Source organism: Coturnix japonica, chromosome 15 (genome assembly GCF_054131305.1).
Source record: "Coturnix japonica strain WE chromosome 15, WE-NBRP24, whole genome shotgun sequence".
Lineage (NCBI taxonomy): Eukaryota > Metazoa > Chordata > Aves > Galliformes > Phasianidae > Coturnix > Coturnix japonica.
The window spans coordinates 8528800-8549370 of record NC_140677.1 but is presented as its reverse complement, the minus strand read 5'-3'; the positions used below and the strand labels follow the sequence as shown (position 1 = coordinate 8549370).

General features: G+C 44.9%; 1 protein-coding gene across 1 annotated transcript; it reads right to left on the bottom strand.

Moving 5' to 3' along the window:
• Positions 1 to 198: 198 nt before the first annotated feature.
• Positions 199 to 18856, bottom strand: IHO1 (interactor of HORMAD1 1). Its single transcript, XM_015875385.3, has 7 exons — positions 18669 to 18856; positions 11890 to 12046; positions 10515 to 10672; positions 8718 to 8766; positions 7999 to 8086; positions 3021 to 3124; positions 199 to 2514 (listed from the first exon to the last, which is right to left on the bottom strand). Exons 1-7 carry the CDS (start codon positions 18722 to 18724, stop codon positions 1273 to 1275), a joined length of 1854 nt encoding a protein of 617 aa, XP_015730871.2. The 5' UTR covers positions 18725 to 18856; the 3' UTR covers positions 199 to 1272.
• Between the last annotated feature and the right edge of the window lie 1715 nt (positions 18857 to 20571).

The window sequence follows — 20571 nt, the reverse complement described above, 5'->3', positions numbered from 1 at the left end:
GCCGCTGGGGATCCCCCGGCTCCGCGCAGCTCCCGCATCCTCTCCCGCTCTGCCCCATGATTCAGGGCCAGCTGAGCTGATGTGGGCCATCCCCGCAGTGCGTGTACGTGTCTGTGGGCAGCTGTCCCTCTGTTCACCTGCTGACACGGGATATCTCCTCACCTGAGAAAGGACCAGCACAGAGAAATGAGACATCTGCAAAGAAACATTGGGTTTATTGAGCGATCCCAGCCATCCCACACACAGCACCATGTGGGCTCACGGCAATAGGCTGCTTTTGTCAATACTGAAACGCTTCTTTCACCTGCAGCAGCTCAGATCAAAGATCAAAAGGGCAAAAACACGTGAAACAGTGGAAACAGCCCCATGGCTGGAGATGCAGGGAGATCTGCCCTGTTTGCTTGTGGGGCTGCCGAGAGCTCGAGCTGCCATGTATGCAGGGGTGCTGGTCAGGTGGTCCCTCCTCAATCAACATCTGCACACATGGGATGACCCTGAGCCAAAGAACCACGCTGAAAAGATGAGAAGCATCCATCGGTTACTGAAGCTGTTGAATTTCGACTTTGCTTCTTTGGGCTTATGTTTGAGAGCAATGCTTGAAAAGCTGGAGGTGAGCATGTCCTTTATGCATGAAGACGTGAGATTACTATGACAGAAACTAAACAACATCCTGAACATCCTGAAACAAGGAAAGATTGGCCTCAAGGGAGAAGCAGCACAGCAGTCGATGCACTGGGGCTGCTGGGACTTTGCTTCCACCCAATGCTCAGAAACAGCTCTTGAGACAAATCTAAACGTTACCAGAAAAAGACCCCAACTTTCAAGGGAGCCAGAAGTCAGAACTTTCAGACATACAAACCAAAACAGAGACTATGAGTAAGAGAGGAGTGAAAGCCTCCAGCTATAGAGATGTTATCAGCAGTGTAGGGCTGAAAGTCCCAGCCGAGCGCAGGCACTTCTCTGCAGGGTGAACACAACAGTAAGCAGAGCCCGGGGCACTTCTGGCGGGGGGTGAAATAATGCAGACCCACGCAGCTTTCCAAGCCTCAGATCCCACGCTGTCCCTGAGCACGGATCTGAGCAGGCAGCAACTTGCTTGGGCGCCAGGCAGGAGCCCTGCCTGTTTGCAAGGGGCTGCGCTCACATGGGTACGCTCAGCCCTTCTTGGCAGTATGAGCTCCCACCATCAGATGTAGGACACATTAACAGGAGGAATAAACGGCAACAGAGAGAGGGCCATGTCTGCACTGGAGGCTCTGAAAATGAAACCCCTCAATCTGAATAATCGCTATCAAAAACCAAGGAGCAACACTCCATGCCCTGCACGTTGCCAGCACACGGGTTGGTGGAGCCTATGGAGCAGCTCTCCTGTTTGTCACCTGCCCTGCACAGGGAGAACAGACTCTCCTGGGGAGAGGAATCCCAGAAATCCCTTCTCACGCTGGAGACCATCACACTTGTCTTGTTTTCCAGACTTCTCTTCGTTTGCTCTGCAGGTTGGAGCATGCTTTTATTGGAGCACGGTGCTGGCAGGGAGCTCATTGTAAGCCTGGGCTGAGCACCGCTGAGCATCTGTGGAGGGGGAGCTGCGGGAATTGGGTTAGAGCTGGCTAAACTGAGAGCAACTGTATATCTGGGAAAGCAATTCTTTCTGGTGCTTCCCAACCCGATAATCCTGTTTGCTCTTACTTGCTTCAGCCCACCATCAGCACACCTGGCAAGCTCCCTTTTTTTCTTGCTAGGGTATGTTTTCTTTCTCTCCATTGCTTTATTCCAAGGGATCCTTCCCACCTTCTGCCTTGCCTTGTTCCCTACGGCTATGTTCTCCAGCTCCAGGTCTGTGGACGAGTTCCCATCTCTTTGCCCAGACACGTTGCTTTGCACAAAGAGATGGCACACTGGAGGCTGCCTCTGTTGTAATGGCGTCAGGGGTTTAAATCCTCCAGTGCCTCTGCGGATTGCCTTCCTCAGAGGAGTGACTGGGGATATCTCCTGCAGTATGGGAACGTGCTTCTTCCGACCATCCCCCAGGAACTGGCTGTTAGCACTGAGCACACACGGATGGTGAGAGCAGCTCTGTGCTACCAAAGCAGATTCCACTTCCCTGCCACACACGGCTGTAGCAACGGGGCTGACTTTGTTTTCAGAAGCTGTATCGGAGCCACTCCGAGGTGTCACATCCCCAGTGACTCCGTGCTGCTTCCCCGCCGCAGACAGACCCAAGGAGCTGCAGCCCCCCATAGCACAGCAGCACGGCCAGCGCGCTTTCTGCTGATGTGGGCCACAGTCCTGGCGTGTGCCAGGCGAGGTCTGGGAGGAGTTATCCACCATCCTGGGGGGGGCTCTGGCACTGGACATGAAGGTCTGCAGCTCAGCTAAGGCACTGGGGAGCTTCAGGGAGTGTAATTCTTCACACAGCTTCAGGTGGTGGTCACCGAGCTGGGCTGGCAGCGACTCCAGGCCCTCCTTCAGCTGCTGGACACTGGATTTCACGTCCGAAATCTCCACATCTTTCTGGGGGAGCAGTTAGCAGAAGCAGAAAACAATGCATTACAAAGTGTGATAACAGGATTCAAAGAAGAAACTCTGGTATAGTGCATCAGTGAGACGCCTTAAGTTAAGACCCAATCTTAGCAATTTGTATCACTCTATGTAAAACATATTTATTGTGACCCAAAAGTGGGCACGCACTGCACCATCTCCTGCAGGAAAGGCATGTGATAGAGCAAGAAAGCAGTGCTTCACCGTGTGCCTGCCACCACAGGGCACTGTTGGGCTCCCTTTGCCCCCACCAGGATTCCATCAGCACTGACAGCACTGTGTTCAGGCTCCTGGGTAAGCATCAGCCAGTATGTGGTCCAGAATTTGCATTTTAATATGCTTTCCCCATTCATTACAATAGAAACTGTCTACTTTGTAACCCTCAGTCTGAAGACAATTTAATATCCAGTTAATATTTGGAAGAAATTGGAGAAATTCAGAACGAAGATTCAGAATAAAAGATTAATTTCCCCACTTACGGCCGCCAGCCTCCCCTCCATCTCCAGCAGCACCCGCTCCATTTGGCTTTTATCTTCCAGGGCTTTCAGCACCACGTTGCTGTGACTTTGAAGAGCATCTTGCACTAAACAGGCAAATCAATAAAAAACACATTTGGTCTTTCATTTGTAAATATGAACAAAGAGCTATCAATACTATCGCTACTTCCGCCACGGCTTGGCATGAAATACTTCACTGTGATGTGCAACCACAGCTGAGCTCTCCCCGAGCACCAAACAATGAACAGTGGGGTACATGCTTAATGCAAAGCACTTGGAAATTATAAGATGCTGAGTACAGGCCAAATCTCATTTACTGTGCTCTATTATATGGCAGCCGGAGATGAAAGGCTACGTGAAGCTGGAACGCTTGCTTAGCTCAGTACAAGGAAGGCTGAGGTGAATACAGACAGCACTGGGAGAAGGACCCCAGTGCCTGGTTTACAGTTTACATGGATGGGGAAAAACCTTGGCAATCTTATAGAACCATAGAATCATTCAGGTTGGAAAAGACCTCTGTGATCATCCAGTCTGACTGTCCACCCACCACCAATGCTGCCCACTAACCATGTCCTTAGGTAGCACATCTCCCCTTTCCTTGAACCCCTCCAGGGACGGTGACTCCCCCACTCCTGGCCACTCTTTCTGAGAAGAAATTCTTCCTAAGATTCAACCTGAAGTCATCCTTTAAAGCCATAAATGATGAAACAGAAGAAGAGATGCTCTCTAGCCGTGTCTGCTCTTCCCTTTGAGCAGCACAGGAAGGTGTAGATGTGTGGCTGGGGGCGGAGCGCTCACTGGTTGCCCCAAAACAGGATTCAGGGCCCTCCTAAAACAGTGTTCCCAAACCAGCTGGGTGGGATAAGCAAAACTCAGGAGTTCTGGAATGCTGCTGTGTGCCCGAGGGAAAAATCCACGCAGAGTGATGTTCCAACAAGTGGCTGCAAGAGCTCTGCAGTTCATTAATCCTCTTTTCCTGCAGATCCAATATGTTTGATTGACTGTGGTGTCTGTGGAGCCGAGAGCCCTGCTGAAGAGGTTGCTTCACATGGAGTATTTATCTCAGCTCCTCAGGGCAGCTCCTCTCACCCCAGGGATGCTGCTCCCCCGCTGCAGCACCACACAGTGCTCAGCATCACTTCTCCTGCCCAGCTATTTTCATTAAGCTCACAGGAACTTAATTATCCTGGTGGCTCTGCCCTTCTGTCAAACTCGTGATGGAATTGGCCAGAGTTAAAAACTATTAAGGAGAGACAGGCAGAAGGGGTTATACACGCTTTGGTTTCATGAAAACCAGGGACTTTTGAAAGGGTACATTTAGGTAAAGAGAAAAGAACGAGATGTGAGCTATTATAGGCTGTCGGGTTTGTTCTCATGCTGCCCAAGGTTTTAACTAGACATTAAAGGAACGAGCAGTCAAAGATATGGAGGAAAATGGAACAAAACAGAACAAGACTCCATGAAAGGCAGATTGTGCCCAACTAAGGCACTACCCAATGATAAGAGAGGTGATTTGTTAGATGAAGGCAATGCAGTGGCCTTTGTGTAGACTCAAACAAAGCTTTTCTTTGGAAATCATCACGGCATATGAAAAAAACTGAGACAAACTGTGAGGTGCATAAAGGCTCTGGGAAGTGGTGGCTGGAGGGGACAAACTCAGGCCAGTCCTGCAGGAGCCTTCCACAGTGACCTGGGTGCAGGTGAGGCAGTGGGCAGCCAGCAGGTGACACAAGGCTGTGTGCTGGGTCACGTATAGCTTGTTAAATGGGTTTGTAATGATGGAAGAGGTGTTTCAGTGGCTCCTTTCAGAGTCTGCATCTCCCTGGTTAGACCCAAGCACCCCCTGCACTGTTTCTAGGAGGCTGCCAGCCCCTTGCAGGCCTGCAGCCCCACCGAGGGGAGGAAGGCAGCAGCTGCTGAACGAGGAAAGCCCCTCTTGTCACTCCATCCCATTCCAGCTGTACACAAGGAAGGCTTACCCCAGCTTGCTGCTCTTCCCCATATGCTTTATTTTAACTCTGAATTATTTTTAAAGCTGATTTCCCCTGCCTATCTGTTCTTCCTCAACACGGTATCCTTGGTTTAAAAATAGTGTTGCATCCTCCAGGCTTGTGATCTGCACACACATTTGACTCAGCACAGCATGCTGCAGGCAGGCTCCCAACAGCCTTTGGAACACACTCCATTTGTACACGTAGGAGTGTTCTGCAGAAAAACCTCAGTGCAGAGGAGGGGCACTCTCCTCCCTCGCTGCCTTCCACACCAAGGAGCGTTCAGACTTGTCAAACATTATTAAACACAACAGAAATGTGTGTTGATCTACGCTGAGAAAAGGCATCGAGATGGCTGAGGTAGAATCAGATCAAGGGCCCTGCTAGTCAAAGCTCTTGGCTTTGAAAATGATCAAGAACAGCTGCCTCAGAGAAAGTCTTCTACAAATAAACCCTGCAGTGGATGGTTACTGAATAACTCAATCACAGAGGACAAATCTTTACCCGGTTAATGAGTGGATTATGCACGGGCTTGTGCCTCTCTTCAGGTATTTCACTCCAAGCCAAATAGATTTTTCCAACCTGGAATGTTGCTATGGTTGGGTTTACAGTACCATTGTCTTGGAACGCTGCTGGTTTGCATAAATAACATAAGCAATGTGAAATCCATCAGGAGAGATAATGCTGCAAGTCCTCAGGGTGGGCAGTAGGTGAGCCCACCCAGTCAGCCCATCCTGCTGCCCAGTGCTGGGTTTTGTCAGAGGATTGCATTGACTCATACCTCTGTAAGGGAAATATTGCACATTATTTGCTATCTTTGCTGGCAGGAGGGGCAGATTGTCAGCAGTGTGCTAGGAAGATGCTAAGAAGTTTTGCAGAGGATATGGCTGTTGTGAGTTGTCACAGCTGGAACTGCCAGATAGCAGAAAAGCAAGGCAGTTCAGAGAGGGCTGAGCTGTGAATACGAAGATTTGTATATGTATATATATGTGTGTGTGTGCATATATATATAAGAAAGCTTTGATATAAATGTGAGTATTAAATGAAAATGAGGAAAATAGAAAAGAAATTAGTTACAGCAGCTGAGACCAGAAAAAGCAAGCAAATGGTGAGCCAGCAAGTCAACCAGATAAACTCTTTACAAGGCAGATCCGAGAACACAGGTCTGCTTCCCTCTTTACATCCCACTGCACAGCACACTGAGATGGGTGCAAGGCACAGAGCAGCTGTGCATCTGTGAAAGCTGCTCAGGCAAATGCTGTCTCATTGATGGTGCCAGACGCAGCTCTATCCACTGTGTGCATGCACATATGAACAAATGCACAAAAGAGAACAGTTTTGATCTCATTGCAAAGAGTGTGCCAGCACAACAGCATTTGGAAGGATATTTTCAGCAATATTTTCTGTTTTCTTCTCACACGGTGGCTATGTAGACTCTGCCAAATGTACATGCTGCTCACTGCTGTAAACGAGGCCTATGGCACTCCTGAAATGCTTCTAATGAGAACAGACTTAATTTCAAGTGATGCTTCCTTTACTTCCCAGCGTTGTTTGAATGGCCTGGTGTACAACTTCTGTCTCCAAAGAGAGTCTTGTCATCTTCCGCATTCAGCTCCTCACGTCAAATCCTCCACCACCAATTGCTTAACACCTCTACCATGTCACCCACATCCCACGGTGCTGTATCACCAGCCACTGCCACTCAGTGCTTCATTGGCTCTGAATTTAGTTCTTCGTCAGCTGAGTTTAGGAATTTTACAGAGCTTTTTTGAAGGAATTACCTCAGCTGGGATCTTTTCAAGGCACAAGTGTGGGCATTTATGTGGTGGGAACTTAATTATCCATCACCGTGACACCAGTCAAATGGCAGTGTTTATCAGCAATTAACCAGTGACAGATGAACCTCCCAGAAATAGAAAAAGAACAACATTGTGGAGTGTGTGATGATTTTCATTATATATTCAACATTCTGCAGCATGATACATTACAGAAAGTGCCAATTTCTCTTTTCAATTGCTTTGAAAATCTAGCAGCAGGCACCTCTGGGAGGTTTCTCATTTCATTCAAGGCACATTTATTTAAAATGGTTACAGAAAAGAAACAGGGCAGATGAGCAAATGGCAGAGAAGGACGAGGGGGAATCATGAACAACAGATTTAATTTTCAGTGCCATGACAACAATTTCTGTGCTAGAGGTGTATGAAATTAGGCAAAGTCCTGCCTCAGAGTGGACAAGCTGAGACACTGAAGCAACCAGGGGATGGACAAATGCACAATAGGAAGCTTGCTGTGCTGGCCAAAGCAGACAGGATTTTTGCTTACATTGAGGTCCCACAAAGAGCACTTGCCAAGCACAGCAAGGGAGCATTCTTACTACAATAAGATTGATATTTTGAACACGTGTGCTACCACAGCCTGTTGAAAAATGCATCAGGCTCCTCTGCTCATGCCTGAGAGGGCTGTGTTGACTTAAAGGGTAAGTGTCAAAACTGTGCATCTTAGAAGCCACATTTTGCTGCACAGATAAGATTCTAGTGCTCTTCACCTTGCTTTTCACCTAAGAAGAATAGTATCAGAGACAGAAAACTGCAAACTACAGTGAAAACTTGAGAATGACTTAAAACTTGGATGTGAAAACATAGGATATAAGTATCAACAGTATTTTTAGTGAGCACTTCGTTAGTGTATCAGATACAGTAAAACACAAAGCCATAGAGGTGCCTTTATCTACACACACACAGTGTCTGACCATACAGCACTTAAGTTCTTTGACAAAAGGGAGCAAAGAAAAAGTAAGTATAACAAGAATGGAAAAACCAAACCCATGCTGTAACTAAGCCTCTCTTGGCTCTTTACCCTTACGAGGAGCAGCTGTGAATGGCATGAGACGCCTATATCAGCTCAGCCTGGAGGCATTCAGTAGTTTGACTGTGCCCTCTGCTGTTAACAGAAGCACTGAAAGGACTCACGTGTCCTGGAAACGGTCTCCAGGTGAACAGAAATTGATTTGTTTCTTGAATTGAACTCTTCTTCAAACTTGTCCAAGCACGATTGCAGCTGCAGGAGTGGAGGTAAGTGAGAAAATTATACGTTGTCTTTTATTTGCTTGCAAAAATACAGCCTTAAATGCCACAGAACAATGGGCAACTGTCTGTTAATTCAAACAGTTGGTTGGTTGCAACCCCAAAAGAGACCTGGAATGGCTCAAAAGACAAGTGAGGGATTGCAGAAGTCTTACATTATTTTGCAATAGAGGTATGAATCTGTTCATAAGAAGCCAAACACTAATGATAACAGTTAAATTATTTATGAAAAGTAGAGGGAAGAAGAGACGTTCACCTTTAGACTGTGAGACTACACCGGGTTACTTTTTCCTGAGCGTAAGGTACTGTCTGTGGGCAGAGGCTTTTGTATTTGTAGAGAGCCATTACAGCCTGTTCCTGCTCCCAAGCCCCAGAGAAATTCCATTACTGACCCTGAGACAAGGCCCTATGGCCTGTAACCCTAAGGATTGGCCACAAAAAGCATGGTATGTGCAAAAAGCATTGGCGTTTGTTGGTCTGAAGTATTTGTGTGCTCACAGCAAACAGTACACTAAGTTAAATATCAGTGAAGAAAGTGTGAGAAGGTGAATGCTGAGTAGCATTTCTAATTCTTCCTTCTGGGCTCTGAATTTGCTTTAACTTACCCCTTGGAGCCTGTCGTTGATGCTGGAAATGAAGGTGCTTAACACTTCTCTAAAATGGAGGAGAAAAGAAAAATTAAAAGCCAGAAACACAGCAAGTATAGGACACACATGTAAGTTATGGAAGTAGTCAGAAATTGGAAATATCACATTTAAAAAAATACATACATATATATATATATATATACATACACATACATTACGCACACATATATATGTATTATTTTAAAACATATTATTTTAACTCTGCTGATCCTGGCCTAGCATTTCTGCCTCTCATGGAAGTTCCAGGCATGTTTGCACAGCTGCATGTTGGCTGCTGGGTGCTATTGCTGTGCTGTCTGGTCCAGAAGGACTTGCTCTGGGTGGAGATGGCATGCCAGTTGCTGAGATACATACATATTATATTTGGACTAAAATAGGTGTGGGGGGGAAAATAGGGAAAAGCTGCAGCATCAACAAAGGAAGAACATACAGCACAAGTCCTTTTCTCTTGAGATTACGCCTGTGGTTTCTGTTATCCATCCTTTGGAGTGGAGTGAGCCTATCAAGAACCAGGCTATATTCATGATTAACCTATCAAGCCAAAATGCACGGACTGTTGCTAAGCACAGTGATAGCTTATTTCCTCTCTGGAGTTTTGGGTCATTTTAAATTGATCATTTAGTCATCCAAATTACAGAGGTCAAAAAGGTGGAGGCCAGGTAGAGTGTAGCAGTGAGAAGCAGGCAAGGCTTCTGCAATTCTTTCCAGCATTTATGAAAAGAATAAGTTCATTTTGATCATCAGACACACAGGAGATGCAAAAGGATAAATGATATATTTATTTCTGTGAAGGTAACACAGCTACTTCCGTAGGTGTACTTCGAATCTGAGAATGCATCTGTAGTATGGAAAGAAGCATATTGAATTTAAAAAAGAAATGGAGGATAATTTAAGATTTCTGTCTGAACATTTAAAAACGCATGTCCATTCCTTACAATTTGGGTACAAATACAGAAATCCTCCCTTTTTCCAATGAGCACCAAGCACCATGTTTTTGCATTGTCAGAATCACGGTGCCTATTGTAAAAGAGGAGGAGATGTGCAGTCTGATCTGATTCCAGGCTTTTAACAAAAACCTGTTTCACTTGGAATGTTACTTTACAAAATGTACAGAACGAAGAATTATTTATAGGTGTGCTGGGGAGCTTGCCATCTTTCATTTGAGATTGAAAAGACTGGCTTAATCCTTAAGTCATAGAGGTCTGATAGCTGCATTTAATTCTTACTGCTTGACAGAGGGCTCGTCATCAAATTGTACTTGGCTGTTATCAAAAACACACATAAAATCCTGCATACAAATAACATTATAGGGATTCGTGCAGGTTTATGTTACAATCATCACATCTTCCTCTGCACACGAGTGTTCTTGGCAGCCTCCTCATCTGTCTCAAAGGTAAATGTCACACCAGGAGTCTCTTTGATCAGTCCCAATAAAGCCTATAAATTTTTTAGAACCACGGGCTTTCATAGAGAAGCAACACAGGAGGAAAAAAAAACCGAACAAACCCCTGCTGACTAGAGAGAGAGAAGACAAAGGTAAATTCAGGTTATAGTTCTGGCTGTTCCTCGTGGCTTATGGCTGGAAGCATTACACAACTCTTGCTGCAGATAAACCCTATTCTTTTATCCTGCCACTCTTTGCAGTGAGAGATTGTCTAAAACCTGGAATATGCAGCTGTGCCGTGTCTAACTTTAAAAGAGGAGCTGCAGGGAGTGATAACAGACTTCACAGAAGGAGTTTGTGTGGGTACATACCGGTCGTATTTGTCCTTTATTTTGTTCTTATTTGCTTTGAAGTTTTCCAGGACTCTCATCCCCTGTCCTGCTCCAAAGCTAAGCAGCCCTTTTTCTTTCGTATCTTCATCAAATAGCTGTGGTTTTGCTTGGTATTTGGTAAAAATACTGGGCTCGCTCTGTTGCACAAAAGAAAGAAAAATGAAGTATAAAAATAATCAGAAAGTTGATTAGCAAAAAGCATTTGTGTACCAAGGACTTTGTAGAGGCAGGGCTCGTAGTGATTGGGTGTGACAGACTGGATGGGGATGCTGAAGTATCATGAGGTTATTGCTCACTGACTGTGCCTGGTTAGATGGGCTCAGTGGGTTGATGGTTGGGCTGGATGATCTTAGTGGTCTTTCCCACCCTTAACAGTTCTATGATTGGCTCCTTGTGGAACAGACACCCAACCTGAATTTCTTCAAACTCAGGCTTTTTCCTCACCCTCACTGTTTCCAGCTGATTGCTGTCATCAGCTGCATCGATATTTTTCCCTGTACGCTTAACACAGAGACTGCAAAAATGATTTCAGGGAGCTCCCTGCACATTAATCTAAAGAAAATCCTATTGAATTTCCTGCTAGGTGACATCCTTTGCTGCTGAACATCATCAGACTGTAGCTCAGTTTTTCACATGTTTCAATGCTCTTTCATCTTGAAGAGCGAATTTCCTTTCCTGCGTCTGATGAAAAGCTACACAGTTAAAGGGCAAGCTCTTCAGCAAAGTGCAGGGACAGCGGATGGGATCTGGGACTGAACGGCTGCCTGGGGCTATGGAGCTGGCATGACTGTTTTTTTCCTAATCTTTGCTCCCAGGTGTCTTTATTTGGATCTGGCGTTATCTGCTAGTGAAGCAGGAGCTATTTTAGCGAGGCTGGTAACATCAGAAGCCACGTGCTACGGGAAGAAGATTTTGAGCACAGAAGCTCTTCATCCACAAGCATTTGGAGATCTGCCACAACAACAGTACTGCAAGGTAACTCTGTGGAACTGAATACCTGTGTTTCTCCTGTGGGAAGCGAATAACAATTAACGCAGAGTTGTTCAAAGAGCAGACAACGCTTTCTACCTTACCTAGGGGATCTAAAGACTTCAGCTTGAGACTAATTTCACATTAGGTTGGTAATCAAAAAGAATCAAAGAAAATAATGCTTATCTCAATAATGATCATTGATGAGAAATGGTATTTTTTTAGCTAACCAGGCTGCTTTCTAGTTGCTGTAACTATATACTCTTCTTACTGTATCAGAAGGTAACCGGGTTTGCCAAATGTTAGTACCTATTTCTGTATTCACTGCTAATTTTGGATGGTGGCTGTGTGCCTGGGCAGGGCTGAACGAGGGAGCAAAACTCACATCCTGGGAGTTGTGCTGGCCCAGCTGCACACCCAGCTCCAGCGGTGCTGCTGACTGCACATTCTCTGGGCAGAACTGGGAGCCGAAGAGCACCTGGGAATCACTCAGACTTGAGTAGTCACTCGGAGCACTGCTCCGGGCAAAGAGCTTGTTTGGCCTGAAATGGGGCAGAGAGAGGCTTGTGAGTATAAATAGCAAATTAATAGGTAGCATATGGCTGGACAGATTGATCTGGTTGTTAGAAAAAGTTCAAATGTAATGGCATGCTACTCTAAAGGTGTGTTGCAGCCTTAGGTGCTGTTTCTCAGTAGCAGGTAGATGAAATCCATTCTTCCTCTCCATCCAACTGTGTCACCGTGCAAAGCCTTTCCCCAGCCTGTCCATGAGAACAAAAATCTCACCATGTAACATATCCTAAAATGCATCAAGGAAGAAACAAACTGAATTAGTTCAAAGCAAAATGTTTGCTAATAAATCACAGAGGCTTTTTTCTGATCAATTCTGGCAAAACAAGGATAAATGAACTGAGAATTACAGATCAAAATTAACGATGTAGGCTCTTAGGCAGGGTTTTCCTTCCATATCAAATCATATAACTAAAGGAAGAATAGAACAGGAGACTCATTTTTGTTTCTAACAAAAGATCATCACCCCAGTGTTTATTAGCAGTGACGTCTTCAGTTAATCTCCAGTTTTGGAAGGAGCCCAAACATCATACACAGGACAGAGAGGGCGTTTAGTGGGAGCCTGCTCAGCCTCCTCCATATAGCAGTGTTGGTGACAATACCATCTTAATGCTTTTGGCTTTGAGCTCACTGCATATGCTGAGCTGCAGGGCTTTGGCTGGCAATGTAAGTATCGCATCTCCTGCACTGTTTTTCTAAACCCGTCCATCTTTTAACCAAAAAAGCTCCTTCTTAGTTTGAGGAAGGGTTTTTATGCTCTTTATGTATTGACAGTAAGGCACTTAGTTCCATAATCCCCTTTCCAAGTGTCTGGTATAACTGGAGCATGTCACGTCCCATAACCTGCTCCTCTGCTCAGTCCCTTGGCATTACCTAATGTCTGAATTACAAGATTCCAATACAAAGAGTTCTGTTGCTGACGTTCTGAGGAGCTCAGAGGACTTTACGAGCCATGTAACTCCCCTGCTCACTCTGCGCTGATGCTATGACCAAAGAAGGCTATTGGCAGCCCTGGAGCTTCATTTTTCTGTTTTAAGCCTGCTCTCTTGGTGGTCAGTTTAGGAGTGATGACACTTTGCAAACTATGGGGGGAGATGAAACAGATGCCTCTTGGAGCACATTCACTCCCTTGAGCAGTGGAATTCTTTCTCCCCTGCTCAGCACTGCTGGCTGTGAATTTACTAATGAGGCCATCTGGGCAAGGCATCAGCCTGGCCACACGTGGCCCAGAACTCTCTGTGATGGTGAAATCAGACAACCACCTGACTGTTTCCTTCAGGATGCCTGAGCTTCACGGATGCGTGATCTGCTCTAAATATAAACCCTTCCTTATAAACAGCAAGAAAACATCCTCGCTATTTAATCCTGGTTAGCAGTCCCTCTTAGGTGATGCAGTAGTTCATCTTGGGAGAACTTTCAGCCTTCTGCTAAGATGAGCCTTTCCCTGTGCCATTCATGCATTTGTGCCAGGAGTGCTCCCAAAGCACTACTGTATGCATTCAAAGGAAGGGAAGGCTTTCATTTGTAAGATAGGCACCATCACAAGCTGTTGTCAGCTCCAAGATTGCTAACTTGTGCTCTGCTGACCGATGGGGCGGTTTCTTCTTCCCACCTAACTTTCCGCAAGGTATTGCGATATTGGCAACTGCCATCTACTGTAATATGAGCACGGCCTAAAAAATCTGCAGCCCTCTGCATAGCTGGGGAGTCAGCTGGTTCTCTGCTGTCTCAGTTTCCTTGTCACCGGTGGGAATTCCTCCCCCTATCCCTAAAGATAAGTTGGATCTTTTTGAAGCTTCTTGCATGTTCCTGAGGTGCATTTTAGCACATCCAAATACATGCTGAGTGTGGCGACACGCAAACAGATCGCCTTTCGTTTAAAGGTTCTGCCTTGCCCCAAAATAGCTGTCAGATGCAACAAACGGAGACATGCAGTGTGTAGTAAATCTTCTCTTCTTGTGTTCTCTTGATGTTTCTAGAATTGCCATGCCAAACCTTATAAATTGTCCTAGGCCTTATTAGTCTGTGGAAACAATTTGAACTCTGTTATTAGGTCCAACACCAAGTGCTAAGAGTCAGCTGGAAAAGCAAACAGTCTTCTACAGTTTCCAAAGTAACATTTATCTGTGATGCTGCTGGGATTGTATTTAGCCCCATCACCCACACCAAACCTGTGCCAATGTCCCTCCTCTTCCACAGCTCTGTGGGTGAAGCTCACCCTCTTTAAAGCCTCTTTCCTGAAGAAACCTTTCTCTCCTGGTAGCGATCTTAAGTAGTAGCAGTGCAGTACTATTGCTTTCCTCCTGCTTTCTATGCAAAAATCTCCCTGCCCTCTCATCTAGTGGCTAGGACTGCATCATAATAAATCCAACTGAAGAGCTGTGAGCTGCATTTCACTGGCCCTTCCTCACAGCTTTAGTCTGTATCTGTAGGAACTCTGCCATGCTGCTCTTGTCATTAGTTTTTGCTGCCTGCCAAAGTGTTCATCAAACAAGGATGAGCATTTGCACTGGGTGCAGAGAAGGAACTTCAGCATCCAGGGGGCTTGGAGGGTTTTAAATCAAGGAGGCTTAGCTGCTATTTCTGCTCCCAGCCATTTACCATCTCTGCTGGAGACTGCCAAAGCTTAACATTATTTTTCTGTTCTCTATCCTGTGGAACTCAGTGACCTGCTTGCTGCAAATCATTTGTTTCATTTCTACATTCATATCCTAAAAGGAATTTCTACAAAGTGATTTTGGCAGTGGCCCCAATGCATTAACCACAACAGGATTTCTTACAGCCGCCACCTCCAGTTTCCAGGTAGCAGGCTCAGAGTCCTTCTGCTCTTGCTTTAATTCTTCAAGGTCATTTTTACTTTCTATGAGCAACTCCATTATTCATTCCAACGTGATTCAATACCACCCAAACATTCCTCACCTTGGAAACCGCGTCGGCTCTTTTGTCCTGAGTGAGGAGCCAGCAGGCAGAGATTGCTGCAGCACAGCTGCATTTACTTACACATTTATCCCTGGCCATATTAGGAATTAGATCTCTGGAGACAGTTTTTGTCCCCCAGACTGAAGCTGTAGTCCAGCCTGTGCAGTTCTGTAAGGCTCAGGATTTTTTGAACTGCCCTGTCTTGGCTATCTCCTTCCTTTTCTGCTAATTCTTGGACCTTAAGGTGACTTCAGATTTTGTGGGTCTGCTGTATGGAATGGAATTTAATGAAATAATGGATCAAATGGAGGCTGTTACACTTGGAAATCTGTTCTCAAAGCAGAAATATGCCATAGAGAATAAATGGCACCAGTAGGCTTCATGTCGTAGCATCTTTTTCTGAGTTTAATATTTCTCTTCCATATTTTCATCATGCATTGGCCTTACCCCCTCTCTGGCTGGCTGTCTGTTCCAGATGCCTTTTGAAATTGGTTCATTAGTAGTTATTTTGCCTTTAGCGTGTCACTGCTTTTCACACGGAACAAGAAAATTATAGCAACTTCAATTTAAAATTATAATACGTGGCTTCCCATCTTTACATTTTTAATGCTCTTTAATTTCTTAAAGGATGCCCTCTCATTTTCTTTACCATGCTATTTAACCACGTCAGTCTGGTACTGGTCCTTCTCACTCTGCCCTGATAGCTGCTCTGCATTTCTTCCGTGCTTCAGCTTGAGGTCTAAATAGTAATCTCTATGCCTCAGGCGAACCTACAGCCCTTTCTGCCACCCCCTTTAAATTCCTTTCTAACAAGCTTCTTTATTTCTACGTCAATGTCTTTTTGGAAATTAAACATTTCTGCAATGGATTTTTGGCTCCTGTTTCTCCTGCAGAGATGCTGACTCCCGTTCATTACTGTCACTTCTATGGCAGCACTATGAGAGTAATGGAGTAATACTCCAAACAAGGGTCTTGTGCCCAGCCTGGGACCTAAGCAGGATGTGATTCTTCCCTGTGAGTTCTATCACTGAGCAGGTCTTAATGGTGCTGAAAACCTGGTTTTAGCACTGTGCCTATCCAATCAATAGAAGGCAGATTGAAGCATCAATGCTTTTGTGACCACTGTGCTCAGATCCCCTGTGATCTTCCTCCACATGCCCTTCTGGCCAGGCAGTCAGCGGTGCAGCTCTAATGCCACGCGTTCCCTAATTGTGTCTGGCATTTCAATCCCCCAGAATGGTGTTGTTTGTTGGTACACTTAAATAGACTCTCAGCTTTCTCCACAGCATAGCTGTCACTTTATCAGCATGACCTCTTCTCACCTTCTCAAATAATTGGCACCCTGATATTACAATTTCCAACTAGATAATCTCCCTTCTGATGGGTCTCTAGGATCGCTGTTATGTCAATAGTCGTATATAAGAACAGGTGACGTGGGGAGTTTGGCTCCCCTGTTGTATTTCTTGGGCTGCCAGCAGTTGCACACGTTTGATAGATTATGAATAAAACCCCAAGTTCCTGGTCTGTTCTGAGATGGAGGCAGAAAGGAAGCACTAGAGGTAACAGTGCAGAGCAGTGTTGGGCTTCTGCAGAAACTCTGTGGCCTTATTACATCACCGGAGTCCTGCATTGCTCATGGACCTGGTGGCAGCTGCTCTCAGAAGTGACATTTTTCATTGCCTGCTCAAGGAACAGACACTTTGAGGCATACCCTGTCAATACTATGTGCTGATTTTGTGTTTCATCTTGGAAGCTTTCTGAAAGGCAGTGCTGTGCAATCTGTGTGTTATATCTTGCTGTAGTGAGAGAAGGATCTCTAGTAACAGGAGGAGCGAGCTGGGAGAAGCTATTAACACCTTTTCCCCATAGCTCAATTTTGTGCACACACTCCTAACTTTTTTTTTTTCCTTTAAAAGAAGTTAATTTGCCTTCTGAGTTCTCCTTTTAACTCCTCTAAAAGCTCTGCTTCATTCTCAGTGTTATTTCATGCCCTGCTTGACCTTCTCAATTCACTTGCGAAAAAAAGATGAAGTGCTGAGAAGCAGGTGTAAAAATCTCATCTGTGTTTCAATTGTGTGTGATTAGATTGGTTTAGAGGGAAGGCTTTAATAAAAGCAGGAAAAAAAGAAAACAAAACCAACCTGTAGGTATCAAGAAGACAATAGAACGATGCAATGCATATTTATGAAGGCTAAATTGTGACAGACATAAACATACTTTTCTCTGAGTTGGGTCCTCTTTGACCCCTGCATCTGTGCTAAACTCAATTAATTCATACCTATGCGACAGGTACTTTTATAATGGGGAAGGAACCTGCTATTATATATTCATTATCATCCATCATCACTGTAACATCAGGCCACATCTGAACGCTATGACTAGAACTGTGAATTTGAACAACAGTTAGTTAGTTATGTAAGTGGTTATTTAACTACCAGAGGATCAGAGGACGAAATTAATCAATTAGCTTCTCCAGAGTTAAATGAGGGATAAATCTGGCTCCGTTTTTAAGACAAGTGGTGCAAAGGTTGATATTCTGTTGTTCAAAACCTTTTTTTTTTTTCCTTTTTTTTTAAAATGCATTTTCTCGCTAGATGTTCAATACAAATCATATTTGTTGTTTCATTATGTATTGTAGATGTGGGGAGTTATAGCTGCTCTTTGACTTCTACTGGGGAAAAAAAATCAGCCATGCGTATAAATGCAGTATATGGAATAATTTTAAAGTTACATAACGTGTAATGATATTGCAAATCGTGATTCATTTTATCTATCTTCTACGCGAGGCAAGAAGGGAACATTTAACTTATCTAATTAGACATGTTGCATAAGATAGGCCATAGGACTCTCCTGAATAAATTCCTGCTTGGAGCTTTCAGCAGGAAATAGAATAGCTTTCAGCAGAGCATCCAGTGTTGATTTTAGAATTCCCTACAATGGTAAATCTATCACAGTACTGAGTAAGCTGAGAGTAACGCAGACAGAAACAGAATCACAGAGTAGGTTAATTAGCCATAATTCAGCAGACCATGATTAACCACAGATTAATTCTAGGCATATTTCTTGTCATTCCTGCAGTCATTCCCCACTTTCGCAATACATTGACCATGTAATTATGGCAGTTTCTCCAACAGTTTCCAGAAGCAGGGAGTTGTAACAAAAAAAATGGTGGTACCTCCTGTTCCAGGCGATCCTGCTGGGTTACCTTCTAACTTACGTCCCTTGCAGAGTTCTACCTGTTCCTGTCTTAGGCCAGGCTGAGAGAGCAGCCTGAAAGCCACCAAAAAGCTGAGCATAGGCAGGCACGGTGGCTGTTCTTCTTTCCATATTTCACTGTGTTACACCATGTTTTCAGGAGTATTCAACTCAGGCAATATAACCTATTTCTCACCATGATCCCTGTTTATACATTCTGAATTCAAGTCAGTGGACCACTAAAGTGCTTTTGAGTAAATGCTCTTAAACACTCAAAATGTTGCCATTCCCAGGAATGCTTTATATTGGTATATTGGCAGTGCAAAACCTCAGAACTATTTGATGCTCTAACCAGTTATACGTCAGGAAGGAGCTTTTTGTATTTATAACATCCTCATCATCTTAATTCCTTAGAGAGGCTGTTGTGCTTAAAGGCTCTGATGGCTGTGTGTGATGGGTGTGAAAACGCATGGCACTTACCCAGAGGCTGTGGGAGTGCTGAGCATCTCCTTGATATTCCAGATGTTTAAATTCATTCCCCCCCACCTCAAGATTAACTGTTAGAAAAATACAAGAGCTATTGATCCTGCATACAGGCACCTGTGGGGGTGCTGGCTGCACTGCAGTGGCAGCAGCCAACCTGCAGCCTGGTCACCCTGCAACCAGTGTGTTTTTGGGGCTGAGGTGAGGAATGCGTCCCCTGGGCTCTGTCCCCAAGAAACTCATGTACTGCCTGAGCAGTTTGAGTATTACAGGCTCCCTCAGGACACAGCACAGCTGCTGTGCATGGAGCGCGGCCCAGTGTAAGGCCTAGTGAGGCCTAGACAACATGGCTGCCACGGCCAACATGGCTGACGCAGCCAGTGTGGCTGCTGGAGCTGGGCCTGCAGGCTGCTCACAGAACTGGGTTCTCAGCTGTCCCCATACATGTGGGACCCACCCCAGTGCGGTGTAAAAAGGAGGTGCTTGAGCCTGGGGACCCTTGGCTGCTTGGTGCAGCAGGTTGGGGTGCATTGTGCCCGAGGGCTGTGCAGTCCCCAGTGTCAGCAGCACTCTCAGAAATGCAGCGCAGCTTAATTTTACTTGCTACTCTGACAGAAATAACCTATGATGTAAACGTGCCCTGAAGAAAGACTCTCAAATATGGTTTCACAGGAATTTTTATCCTCCTTGTCTTCAGAAATGGAAAATGGGCACGTTTGCTTGCTTATTTTTTCCCCTTTTAATTCAAAGCTATATTAATGCCAGTTAAGCTGTTTGTTTGCCAGTTCTGAAGGTGCTCCATAAGCAACAGAATGCTGCAGAAATGAAGCTGCTATAAATTTGAAGATAGATTAGAGGGGTTCATCGCATCCCCTTCAAACTCCTCTTGCCTGGAGAGAGATTTTAGCAGTAATGCAGCCCAGAGCTGCAAGGTGTCAAAACAATAACTATGCTGTGTTTCCTTAACAAATCCTGCAGAACTTAAGCCTTGACTTTAAGAATTATGGACTTTTACCCTTCACAGACATCTTGGAGCAAATCTGCTGCACTGTCTTTGCTTATAACAACAGAGTTACATCTGTATAAATAGCTCAAATTTATTTCTGTGGTTGTTAACTCTTGCCTGTGCGATGATTCTGTGGTAGGAAGCTTTTCTAGGACTGAAACAGAGGCTTGTGCTCCCACTGCAATGGTCTGATAGTCAAACTGTCTAAGGATGGAAGCCCAGCTTTCCTCCAGAGAGCACTGCTGCAGAGATATCTGTGGATATGGCACCAGTTAAGTAAAGGAAGGGTTTGGTATGCTTTGTACAGTTTGAGTGTACAGGGCAATGCCCAGCACTGCTATTGCTGCTTGGAGGTCAGTTGTGTCCCTGAATCACTGTTGGTTTTTCCATCCTTTTATTGGAAAATCTAGAACTCCATTTGTAGGAGCCCATAGGGCCTTCTACCTCTTACAGCACTGTTATTAGGAAAGGATTTGCTGGCGCTTTGTGTGTGAGCCATAGGAATCGGTGCGTTATTTTAAGTTATTATGCAGGACTATTCATGTTTCTGATGTGGCTGGAGCTTTCTGGTTTGAGTGTGTACAAAATTTGTGGAATATGGTAAATGAGATTTTGTATTCCATCTCTCCTGACAGCGGAAAGAAATTTCTATAAGAAAACACATTTTTTTAATTATAGGTTTGACAGCTAGCTCCAGTCCCAGTCTTCCTCATCCATAACACAGCTCTGTGGAGATCAGAAGTGTTGCCAGGTGCTGGCTTGTAGAATTCCTCCTATCTGGAGTAACAGACTGTGCTTCTAGCATTAGGGAGTCTGGCCAGACACTTGAAGCCTTTCATTTAGTAAAAATTAGAAGAACATATCAGGAGACAGGCAGCAATATACCTTGTACGT